Source organism: Poecilia reticulata, chromosome 16, assembly GCF_904066995.2.
Source record: "Poecilia reticulata chromosome 16, P_reticulata-male-v2, whole genome shotgun sequence".
Taxonomy (NCBI): Eukaryota; Metazoa; Chordata; class Actinopteri; order Cyprinodontiformes; family Poeciliidae; genus Poecilia; species Poecilia reticulata.
In genome coordinates this window covers 5,710,746-5,723,640 of record NC_088845.1, presented here as the reverse complement: position 1 = coordinate 5,723,640, position 12,895 = coordinate 5,710,746, and the positions used below count along the sequence as shown (strand labels likewise).

The window sequence follows — 12,895 nt, the reverse complement described above, 5'->3', positions numbered from 1 at the left end:
ACGCAACAAGATTAATAAAGCAGTTATAAATTTTTTAAGGAGACGGGATTATGTTTAAGAATTTAAGTTGGTTAAAAAGAAATATACTCTGGTCCACACTCCAGCCCAGTAGCTGGTGATAATGCGTCTTAACGTTAGATGTCACTCGTCATTAAGACCAAGAAGAAGGAGGAGAAAGAGATCGTCAACAGAGTCCGGCGTTGGTGTGAGATCCAAAATTTACTTTATGCATTTCTGTTTTGAAATATAAACACTCGACAAACTCCTTAAGTTTCATTTTAAGCGCGTAATTCAGACGAGCTACATGACAGTCGGTCAGTCAGGAAGCATTTACATATTTGGATGATGACATAGCATCTGGAACGGCACAATCTATGATGAATAAACGCATTTGTACCTCCATTTCGGTTTCAACTGCTTCTAAAAACAGCACAGGCACTTAAAGGAAAACTTCTAGTCGTTTTCTGGCAATAAATTAATGTTTCTATGACACTGTTAGTGAGTTGTTTGAAAAAACAAAACAGCTCGGTAACCTAGCAACCCCAGCAGAGTTCCACCCGTTGCCTCGCAACCCAAACGTAGCTCCAGCAGGTTTGGTCAACTGGTTTGACCATAAATCTAGAAGGGAACCAAAAACTGATATGACGGATACAAGAATAGAGGTGATTCATATAGCATGTAAATAAGTCTGGCTGTTGAAAACCATCCTGGTTTTTGTTTGAGAACCAGCTTGAGCACCTTTCCTGGTCTAGCGGTTGATTTGCTTGTTGAATTTAAAATGTGTTTATTTTTGGGGCTCCGAAAAAAGAAAAAGAGAAGATATTTCCAATTTCTGACTGCAAAATAATTCTAAAAATTTTAAAAGATGTTGGGAAGGCTTGATGCAACCATACTGTGTTGTATTTTGACAGATTTAAAAGAACAATAAAATGTTTATTTCTTCTCATAGCAAAACACTTTGGCTTGGCTGAACACACAGCTGGAAAATGGGTCACTGTGGCATCTCTGTTCTTGTAAAAAAAAAAATTGTATTTATTTTTTGAGAGTTCTTCTGCTGCCATCCAAGTCTTTTCTGGCACAAAAAGTGTGTGTGGGAAGGACTAAAGAGAAATGCAGCGAAAAGAAAAACATGTTTTTCTCCTTGTGTGGAGTAAAGCCAAAAGAATCTTATCAGCAGTTAAACTAAAAATAAACTAAAAAAGTTGGAGGCCCAGATTTAAAGCATAAAAACTGTCCACAGTGGATGTATCTTCTCGGTTAAATCTTACTCTGTGTGAATAATAAAAACATTAAAGTAAGAATGGAAAATGAAAAAATGATTTAACGGAGATTTGACTCGGATCACAGACACGATTATGGAAGCACAACAACACTTTTTAATATTAAAAGGAAAATTGCCTTGGGATTTTTGTATGATCCGTATCTACTAGCTATGATGGGAGTATGATCAATCAGTAGACATTATTTAAAGATCAGAAACTTTTAATTGGATTCACAAATTTCTTCTGAGCAGATTTTATTTCAACAACATAAAACCTTTTTAATTTTTATTTAATTTAATCTTGGAGGTTTAGCTCTGATGTGAGTATTTCCTGCATTGTGTCGTGGTTTATCTGATGCCAGAAACCTTTTTATGTTCTCCAGACTGGAGCACTTGTCAGCTGAGCCCCAACGCCGTTTGTGGAAGCGGCATCAAGACCCGGATGCTCGACTGCGTTCGCAGTGACGGCAAATCTGTAGATATTAAATTCTGCGAGGAGGTGAGCCAGGCAGTAATTTTCTCCATATCACAAATCACAATTTATTAGGTCTGAATATTTCATCGTGAAGTATTCAGTTTCTCATCCTGAGGTTGCTGTGGGTTAAAGCTGAGGGATTTATTTTGGTTTTAAGTGCTTCTCAGCTTCTAGCCAGAAGACTGTCACCACACCTTTTCACCTCTTTGCTCATTTTTAGCATCATGCTTTGTGTCAGAATGAAAACTTTCACCTCTAACATCTTCTTGGATATAACAGATAACTTCTGCTTGCTGACAACCGTGATGCGACTTTTATTTAAATAATTTATCATCTTTTGCATTTATAATTTCTGCTTCAGCTGAGTTTGGAGAAGAACTGGCAGATGAACGTCTCGTGCACCGTCGAGTGTCCCGTCAACTGCCAGCTGTCAGAGTGGTCGGTCTGGTCCGAATGTTCCCAAACCTGTGGGCTAGATGGTAACATTTATTATTAAACAGTCATCTTTGTTTTGAAAAATCAGCAACTTAAGTTTCTTTTCTGTTATATTGTATAAACATATCTAATTTTAATGTGAGAAAATCACAATTTTCTGCTTTAAGTCTGTTTAACTACAGCTGACACAAAATAGTGTAACGATTTAATGAAATTTAATTTAATGAAATCTCTAATCAGCTATGGAAAGAGAAAATACAAGAGAAAAATCAATTGCTTGATGGGGACTCAATCAACTTTACATCAACTGGAGGTTCTTGCATCCCTGCATTGAAAAATGTGAAAGTTTGTGTAAGGTGAAAGAAGTGTGAGCAGGAAGGGGCACTGATTGAAGATGTTTCTGAGTCTGTGTGGGAGGTTCTCTTGTAGGAATCGGATATGAGCGCTGACAGTGTGTGTGGTGTGCAGAGGATGGGTTGTGTTGAAAGGTGGTGCATGAAGGCAGAGGTGCATTCCAGGGTGAGTGGATTGCTGGGAAGGCTATGTGGAAATAAAAGTGGAATATGCAACAAAAGAGAAGGTTGTGAAATTTTGCGAGTGGGTGGTTTAAAGGAGACAGACAGCACAGCAGGGCTGAATTCAGAAATGTCAGAGAAGGGGCTTCTGTGTAGTCTTACAGCTAATTCTTCACATCCATTCTGCTCTCAGATCAAACGGGATACGTGATGCATCAAATTTATCCAGACAGGGTTCGCTGATTGATGTGGAAAAAAAGCCATTTCATTGAGGTTGACCAAGAACCAATCAAGACATCAGAGCATAAGAGTAGCATCGCAGGTCGCTTAGAAAACCCCCGCTCTATTAAGTGAAGTGCTGTCGTTCGCAGTGAGATTAATTTAATACATTCAACACAAACACATGCATTTTAAATGAGTTGTTTACAAAGGGAAAGAATGACTGCCGTGCTGCAAATCACAAAAGTTACTGCGTCGGAAGCTGCTTGCTTAAATTTATTGGGCTCAAAGAGTGTTTCAATTATGCATAATTGACATTTTTAAGCACACAAAAAATATTTGCTTGGAAATATATAAAGGGTCTCTATACACTGCAAAACATAATTTTACCAAGTATTTTTGGTCTAGTTTCTGATGCAAAATATACTGCTCAAGAAAATAAAGGGAACACTTCAGTATTCACTTAAATGTTAAAGTGTTCCCTTTATTTTTTTGAGCAGTGTACATTAGTACACCTGAAATATTAAGTGGTAAATTTGACCTTGTCATTTTTTTGTTTCTATTTTAGTTTTCAGTTAACATTTTATCAAGGAATAAGTACAATATCAGTAGTTATTTATAATCTTTTTTTGTGTAATTATTAATTATTTATAATCTTTTTTGGGTGCAATATCTGGAGAATTGCACCCAAATTTCATGCTACAATTACAATAAAGATTCTATTCTATAAAACAAAATTAGGGATGCACCAATCTACTTTTTTCACTTCTGATTCAGATATTTGAAGTTAAATATCGGCTGATACCAATCAGGTACAGAAGAAATACCTGAATTGACTTAAAACGTTTCCTTTTTAGAAAACACAGACATATACTGAATTACAAATTTATTTGATAACTGCACCAGTACATCACACTTAATACTCAGAAAACACAAATGTCTTGATACAAATGAAATAATCTGCCTGCGGAACAAGTACTTTTTAAAACCAAACATAAGGAATAATTTACTTTAAACAAGTTCCTATATCTTAATTAAAAGTTATTTGTAAGTTAGTTTTTTAGTAGAAATTAGACCAAAAATTCCTGGTAAGATTTTGTTTTTGCAGTATAAAAACAGAAAACGTTGTTGTTGTTGTTGTTGTTCCAGGTAAGATGCAGAGGCAGCGCTCGGTGGTTCAGGCCTCGCAGGGCGACGGCCGGCCGTGTCCGGCCCAGATGGAGCAGTGGAAACCCTGCCCGGTTCGACCCTGCTACCGGTGGCAGTACAGCCCCTGGTCTGAGTGTCGGGTCGAGGTACGTCAATAAATCATTCGCAACGTACCGAAATCCACTGACATTAAATATTAGTAAGTGCATCGATGTCTGGCAGCAGCAAGGAATGCAACTCTGACTGTTCTCTGAGATCAATAAGCAGGAGGGCTGGAGCCAAAAGGGCGATTCCTCAAAAAATAATGGTCTTTAGTATTGATGGACGACCTCATCATATTCCTGCTCATACTGTTATTCTGCTAGATGGACAGTAGAAATCAATCTAATGCATATTTAATGCTGACACATTAGTAATAACCTATAACTTTGCCTAGGAAAATGAGCTGTGTGCCTTAAGGTAGAATGAAGTCTTCTGTTGTGTTTTATAAATAGATAAATACGGTCATTTCTGTTATTAGACAAGCTGTTTCCAACTCTGATCCTCTACACTGAAAAACTCAATCTCACCAAGTGTCTTTGCTCTGACTTACAGTGCAAGGGTCTTAGTACACTTGAATAAAGACAAAAATAACTTTCCTGCAATACATAGGAGTTTGTTTTATGTCAATAATTCCTTAATATGGATGGAAAAAGTACTAGTTAAATTGGAACTACTATTTTATCATCAATATTAAGGAATTATTGACATAAAACAAGCTCCTATAGCTTGTTGCAAAGTTCCTTTGAGTTAGTGTTATTGTATTTAAAGTGAATTAAGATATTTCCATTAGAAACTAAACCAAAAATACTTGGTAAGATTTTGTGTTTCAACAGCATCCTTCATGTTTTAGAGATTTTATTGAATGGGCCTTTTATTTTAGCAACTTTAATGGATTGGAGAGAGAAAAAGGAAAGTTTGAAGAAAAATCTTTTGCTGTCATTCAGTCTGGAAACTACTGGTAAAGAGAAACATTGGGGGAAAATGTCACCATCAAACAGGAACATGAGCCAAAACATGGAGCTAGAAGAATGTTTTTGGATCAAACTATCTTCACGTTCTAGCATGGCACAATCAAAGTCAGACATACAGTTTAGTTTGTGATTTTATTGCAAGACAAAAAGGGTTAAAGATCAGTGAATATGGATACTTTACATAACAGTTGCCAGTTTGTGTAGTAGAATAGTTGTAAAGCTCAGCTAAATCCACGATGACAACATTTTCTGGACAATAAATTATCCCTGAAGTTACTGTGGTAAACAATTGAGGCCATTTTCAAGTAGCATGTGGTGTTGGCATAATAATTCAAAAACACAAAAAGATCAATAAACTTCAAATTTTAATGAACATTTAACACTGGAACTGCAAGACATTTTAAATATACTAAATGAATAAAACAACAAATAAAATGAATTATGAAGTCTATGTAAACAAAATTATCATCCAAAACATGTTGAAAGCACCAGACTTTAGACTTTAGTCATCCGATTTTAAGAAAGAAAAGAGAAAAACGATAAATCATGCAAATGGAAATTATTGAGCTTGTTTTAATTCATCATTTAATTAACTGATTTATTGCACCAGTCCTTCCTGAGAAGCTGCTGGAACAAAAATAAACCTCCACCTGAACCATGTTTGCCCTCAAACTCCAGATCTTTAGTGCTAATCTTTTACTCGGTAGTAACTCGCCGCCACCTGCGTTTTTCCTCTTTTCTCAGAGTGTGGTGTGCGGACATGGCACTCGCTACAGAAACCTGTCCTGCTTCGTGTCGGACGGGTCCGGCGACGGCGAGAGCAGCATGGTGGACGAGGAGCTGTGCAGCAGCCTGGAGCTGGCCGTCAACGGAGACAAGAAAATCATACTGAAAGAAGCTTGTACCCTCCCATGTCCAGGTAAGAAATGACTGCTTAGAAATATGGATCAGGTCACTAATTGGTATCCATAGTAACTGGTTACATTTACTCAGTTACATTCACTTGAGTAGTATTTTTGGAAAAAAATGCTGTCAGGAATATTTTTGCATTTACTATATAATTAATGCATAATTTTATTACTGAAGTAAAACTGAATGAAAAACAAACATGTTTTAACCAAAAATTCACCAGACACAGACACACACCTACACTTTGTTAGTTCCATAGGTTTTACTTTGATATAAATAGATTTTGAAAAATGTTTGTTTTGCGTTATTTTGATAGTTTGTAATTATATAAATTATCTTAATTTCAGTCTTTAAAATACCAACATAACTTTTATATTTTGGTCCATTTAATTATGTAATTTTTAAATATTAAATTATTAATATTTTGATCAGTTACTCAGTACGTAAGCCGACTTTTTACCAAATACGTTTTTACTTCAGTAAAAATATATTAAAGTAGTTCTTTGCTTACAATTTGTGAGTACTTTACATCTCAGCCGATTATTCTGATGATTAATCAAATAAAAAAATCACATTCTACTGTTTTTTTTATTCAACCACTTAAGTGTTTTTATACAATATTAGAAATACATTAAAAGATAAAAATGCACAACAAACCTACTCCTTTCTTAAATAAGGAAGGAAACATTTTATTGCCTAGAATGTAATAACAGAATGTATTTAGTGAATTTAATCCCAAAACTTGAGGAGTTTTGGTTGCTAGGTAACGGGCTGGGCTCTGGTGGGGTTGCTAGGTAACGGGCTGGGCTCTGGTGGGGTTGCTAGGTAACGGGCTGGGCTCTGGTAGGGTTGCTAGGTAACGGGCTGGGCTCTGGTAGGGTTGCTAGGTAACGGGGCAGTGCCTGTAGATTTGTGATGTTACATTCCAAAGGTTTTTGAAACTACTTATTTTCCAGAAACTAAAAAAAACTTGTTTCCAAAAACAGCTGGTTTTTTTTTTTTTTTGTTTATTTGTTTGTTTGTTTGTTTGTTTTTTTTTAGAAGCAGTCGAGACCCAAATAGAAGTACAACAATGTGAAAAATTTAAATTTTGCATAATGGGTTCCCTTTTAAAATTGTTTAACTACTGGATAAATTGCTATTTATGATGACTAACACTAGAAGTAAAAGCTGAGCTAAAGGCAGAATAAGCTAAATAAACACTACAATTACAATAGGCCTTTGCAGCGCTTTCGCTGCTTGGGCCTAATTATCATTTAATACAATCAAAAGTTGATTATGTTTTTGCCTGTGGCAGATCATGCCACCTTGTCAACTCGTTTTGCAATATTTTAAATCATGACAGCTATATATATTTGGCTCAATTATTCCCAGTTTTTGTCACATCCTCTTGCTGAACTCGTGTTTGAATTGGTGGAAACGCAGCCTGTCACCTTGCAGTGAGCCGCCCATGAAAGGTGTGAAACATACCAAGGTGTTCACTTGAGCAGCGGTCTGATGATTCCTCACAGGTCTGTTAGCAGCAGACGCTATTAGCGTGCTGAGGTGTCCTGCCAAGCCAGGGGCGCCACTCTGAATAGATGTGTTTTTTTCCTTCTTAGCTTCATGTGGAAGTTACTGAACACTGAGAAAAACCCTCAACTGAGATGTAAATCTAAAAATAGAAATATTTGACACCTGAATTTTAATTGGCTCCATTCTGGCATGAAAGATATATAAGAACATACAAAAACATCAAAATAAATTAGACCATAAAATGAGTTGGAATAAGTTTTGAACTCATGTAGACATAGAAAACTAAGAAACCAGCTAAAATCAGATAAATAAGATGTACTTTCTAAATACGTAAAGCAATTATTTAGAAAGTATATCTCCTGCTATGTGCAATTTAGCTGGTTTAGCATTAATTGATGGCCTAAAGGTTTCACATTACCAAAGTATTGCATAGATTGGTAAAAGCAAATAAAATTTTACTTTTGTATGGATTTTGCCATGGATTACTAAACAGTAAATGGCTAATACAGTTGCTAATACAATAATAATAAATGCACTCACACGCACACTGCACAAAACTCCACTGCTGAAGAAAAGGTGTGTAAAGCCTTGGATTTCATTGCACAATGTTTGGAGGAAGAGAGGTTATGTTCACTTTCCCAGTTTGCAGGTGGGAATGTTATTGAATGGCAGATTTCATATAAATATGTCAATGCAAATATTACTAATATATTTACTGAGAAAAATGCCTATTTAACTCATAATAGTTTACACAAACAAACATTTTCATAGAAGAGCTTGTGCAGTTAATTCCATGTCTTGTTCCTCTGATGGGTAAACTATCTTTCCACGTGTCCCCAGGGCATATTTGACATCGCTGATGATGTCTGTTGAAAAGTGAAAGCAAACCGAAAAGCTTCAACCTTAATTTGTATTCTCCTGGTGATGCCAGGGTAAACACAAGCTCTGTGAGATTGCTAAAATGGTTGTTTCTCGCTGGCTCTTCCTTCCTTGGTTTTTTGCTGGTCCTAAAAGGTGCTTGAAAAGGGAGTCTTATACATGCACTTTATAAACTATACAAGGTATGGATCTAAAACATTAGCTAAAGGCAAGACGTTAGGCTGAAGATGAATCTTTGTAGGAAAGATTTGTTTAGTTCTTTTACTGCATTGCAGCTGCTGGTTGTTCTGGTACAAGAAAACAAGTAATCAGACTCTTGATGTTTGAAACCCCGTTGTGTCACGCTTTTTTAGTTTTATCCCTGTTAAGACCCAAAATAACACAACAGGAACAGCTACACAATAAACCTGTAAAAAGGGAAAATGTACATAAACTAGTATACCATACAGAAGGAATTTAAAATAAGAATGCATTAGAGAAGCTTCTGAATTATATTATGCAAAGTATGTTATGTTATATGCAGACTAAAGTCAAACAGGGACTCGTTTTTTTATTACATTTATAGTTACAGTTGCACATATCTTTGGAAATTCCATTCAAGTGAAAGAAGTGCTTTAAAAATCAATAAACTTTGCAGGTGATTGAAGGAAGCAGGTAGAAGAAGAAAGGCAGAGCAGACAACTACCAGGAGCTCAGATCCTTCAGTGTTTGCAGCTCTGCATCAGAGAAGAGACTTTAAAATACTTCTGTTGCTTTATAAATCACTCAACAGTTCCAAAGTACCTTCAAGATTAGTTTTTGCTGAATCAGCTTTCCAGACCACTAAGGTCCAATGGTTCAATATGTCAACAAAAACATCTATCACGATAAACACATGATCAGCATCAATAGGTAATATATAAAGATTATTCACTGAATTCTGATCCAGAACCGCACAGCATTCTGGGATATGTAGGCAGAAGAAAGACTTTAGGTACTCAACCTCTCAGCCAGCTAAGAAAGGTTGGTGGAATCAACTCACTCTCTCTTCGGTTACCTAGCAACGCTCATTCTTCGGTTACCTAGCAACAACCTGTGGAGTAACTGGCACAGCAGCAGTTTCAGGTTTTTCTACCGTACCTCAAAAACGCTTAAAAATAAAAAAAACAGTGGCATGGAGTGAAAACTGTGGATAAAACAGGAAAGGTGATGGTAGATATTTACAACAAAATACTAATAAGTAATTATCGACATTGACTGATATGAAACACTTATATTGTGATACGTTTTCCAGTATTAATCGGGAAGACAAACTTCCAGAAACACTGAGTTCCTTTAAATAAATGCTAAAAATCCAGCTGCTGTAGAGTTGCCTGTGATTAATAATAACTGGAATGTTGATCAGCATAGTTGATGATGATTATTTTTTATGATTTTAGTGATGGCATTTGACAAAGTAAAATGTCTACTGGTTGTTTCATAATTGTTTTATCATGCATGTCACTTTGAACTGCCTTGTTGCTGAAATGTGCTAAACAAATAAACTTGACTAAATTTGACTGTTGGGAATGCAGCATCTGTTGACGTTAAAACTCTGGTCATGTTCCAGTGTTTTTTGTTTTTTGTTTCCTAATCTGACATGTGCATAGCAGGTAACAGAGGGAAGCTCAAAGCAGCGCTTCTCTACAGGAGCAAAGCTGTGCGCCTTGCACAGGAAATGTGTCAGTGTGCCATGTGTCGACACATTTTCAGCATGAGTTGTCCCAGTGGGTGACAAACTCACAAACCTGGCAACGCCGGCCCACAATCGACCTGTACAGGATGCCCTTTTTTATTCTTTATTTCGGTCACTGATCAGGTCCCGGCTCAGCCTGTAGGCTATGAAGGACATCTGCTCCAATTTTTATGATTTATGACTGGTAAATAAATTGATGTGCAGCACAAACTTGCTATTTTGAACCTATATTTTCCAAATTTAAGAACACAAAGTATGATTTGTAAGACAATCATACATATTCTGCAAGGAAGGGAGAATATTGATGTACAAAAATATTACTCTACTGTCATTGCACAAAGACATAACAGGGAATTTAGCAATGAAATGCCGTTGCCTGGCTACTGGAGTACGCAGAGAAAATACTGAGAAACTGCAAGTTTGACTGTAAATCCCTGTAGATGAAAGTGTTACTAGTTGCAGGTAAGGGGGAAAAATCTAGAATAAATATATATATATATATATATATATATATATATATATATATATATATATATATATATAATATGAAACGTAGCATTTTTACGCAGTCTTATAATATTAACACTTCCTACATTAAAAAAAAACATATGTTTATTCATTGGTTAAGAAGAAAATGTGTAAAAACTAATTTCACATAATTTTTTTGCTAAATGCAACTTGACATCTCATTAAACTTGTTTCTCATGTTCACAAAATGTCAAAATTCTGCAGTTAAATTAAATATAAAAAACATAAAAATTCAGCCATGTCAGACAACTTTTTAAGTATGAATACAAACATGTCTTGAATACTTTAAATTTATGGTAGACGTTTTAACAATTGTAAGATTTCCCATGTGAAACAGAGAAAGGCTGGATGGACAGAAGGACTGACTGAAGGTCGGATCTTTGGATTAATGGACTGCAAAATGGTTGGTTGGCTTTAAGACCTGGATGAATGAACTGGTGGCAACATTTGACCATGTAGATGTATAATGTTGAGAATGGATGGATGCATAGACTGACTGATGAGAAATATTGAAAATAAAGTCTGGAGATGCATACATATCTCAGTGCTTTTTCTTACCCATGTTCTTCCAGATCCTAAAAATCCTTGAATCTAATTAAATCTCATTCAGGGCTTTTCTACTCCATGCAGTGATTCACTTTTCACAATCACAACATCGCTCTTTATTTCCAGTGACTGCACCCAAAAACTGCTGCTGATAGAGAAGGAGACGTTTCTTTTTGCTAAATGGGCCAAATCTGCAACATTTCTAAACGACAAGAAAGGAATTTATCCCCTAGTTTATGATCCAGCCGGATAAAAACAGTGTTTTCACATAGTGCTGCTTAACTATAGAGCTGTTATTTTCAGTGTCAGCAGTCCCTGAAGGATGGATTATTCTTCTTTGCTTCTGCCAAAAGACAAAGTACAAATGCTGAGTTCACTTTCAAAGTGTCGTGGGTCTATTTTAGGTCAGAACTCATTGTTTGTCATGCAGAAGGGAAAACAGGTTATCCTTTATTCAACCCACAGCTCATTTAAAACCACCTCTGTTTGAAATAATTTTATTTTTTGCGCGCTAGGAGTGTTTCCACTGATGAATTTCTCATTTTGGTTTAAAAAAAACAAACATTACTGCTCCCAGAGATGGAAAACGCTGAGAAGCTGCCCTAGATAACAAGCGAGTCCGTCCCTTCGCAGCCAAACTGCAGGAGTGCTGAAGTATCAAACTGCAATCTAAAACTCAGAAGGATTTCTACATGAGGATTGTGAATCAGGGTGAAAGAAAATGGAGCTCCTTTGTTTTTCAGTGCATAGCTGGGGGTTAGTCTGGGAACTAAAGCAAACTCACACAAACAAATACAGTTGCTTTGCACGTTGGTGCATCAACCCATGTCCTGTTTCCCCCAGAGTTTGATGAGCTGCAGATGTCAAGTCAAAGTTTATTTATATAAAACATTTACAACAGCCTCAGCCGACAGAAGTGACTCGTAACATCAATTCAATCTGGAGAGACTCAGACGGACAAAGGGGAACAATTAAAAGATTCAATGACAGGAATGAATAACAGTTCTTTGGCGCTCGGACCCCGGCTAATTTGAGCTGAGATTTGATGTGAACTCGATGAACATCCCGTTAACTGATTAGGGATGCTCTCCCCCGGGGCCCGACACTGGTGGTGGTGGTGGTCGGGAAAGTGTGCCATCCTAGAGCCGAAGGATGTGGGTGGAGAAGAGGAGGTGGTGGGTTGAACGCAGCTGGGAAGCAGCTGACGGCTTGGGTGTGGATCCTTTTATGCAGAACCTGATTGCTGATTGAACGCGCCGGGTGAGGTCCAGCGCTGAGATGAGCGTGACGTCGATGGGCGAACGAAGGGGGTGGAGTCTTCCAGCCTGAACTTCTGCTAAAGTGCCATATCAATGATAAAACAAGAAAATAAAAATAAGACAGTTATAACATTTGCAGAGAATACCAAAAACTAACATGAATAAAAACCAACACATTCTTAATTTCAGCTACAGTGATTTACAAAAATAAATTTGAATCAGTGAGGTACCAGTATCACGTTTTTAAAATCTAAAATAAAATAACTGCTGATCCACATCAAATGTTAAAAGCGGATAATTTAAAGCTTTTAAAAGGGCAGTTTCATTTCATTGCTGTGCCACATTTTAAAACCAGACTGAATTTTTTCACCAATTTCATTTAGATCAAGATACGTCTGCAGTTGGACATAAGCAACTTTCTCCAAAACTTTGGACATAAATGGCAGTAAGTCTGAAGTTGGACAACACGTTTCAGAAA

At 36.6% G+C, this 12,895-nt stretch overlaps 1 protein-coding gene across 1 annotated transcript in view; it reads left to right on the top strand.

The window, feature by feature from the left end:
• Window positions 1-12,895, top strand: part of thsd7ab (thrombospondin, type I, domain containing 7Ab) — a 226,273-nt gene that overhangs the window by 194,330 nt on the left and 19,048 nt on the right. Inside the window, exons 20-23 of the mRNA XM_081597176.1 lie at window positions 1,645-1,760; window positions 2,098-2,215; window positions 4,055-4,200; window positions 5,812-5,986. Coding sequence (XP_081453302.1) covers window positions 1,645-1,760; window positions 2,098-2,215; window positions 4,055-4,200; window positions 5,812-5,986 — 555 coding nt within the window. The remainder of the gene's footprint in view (window positions 1-1,644; window positions 1,761-2,097; window positions 2,216-4,054; window positions 4,201-5,811; window positions 5,987-12,895) is intronic.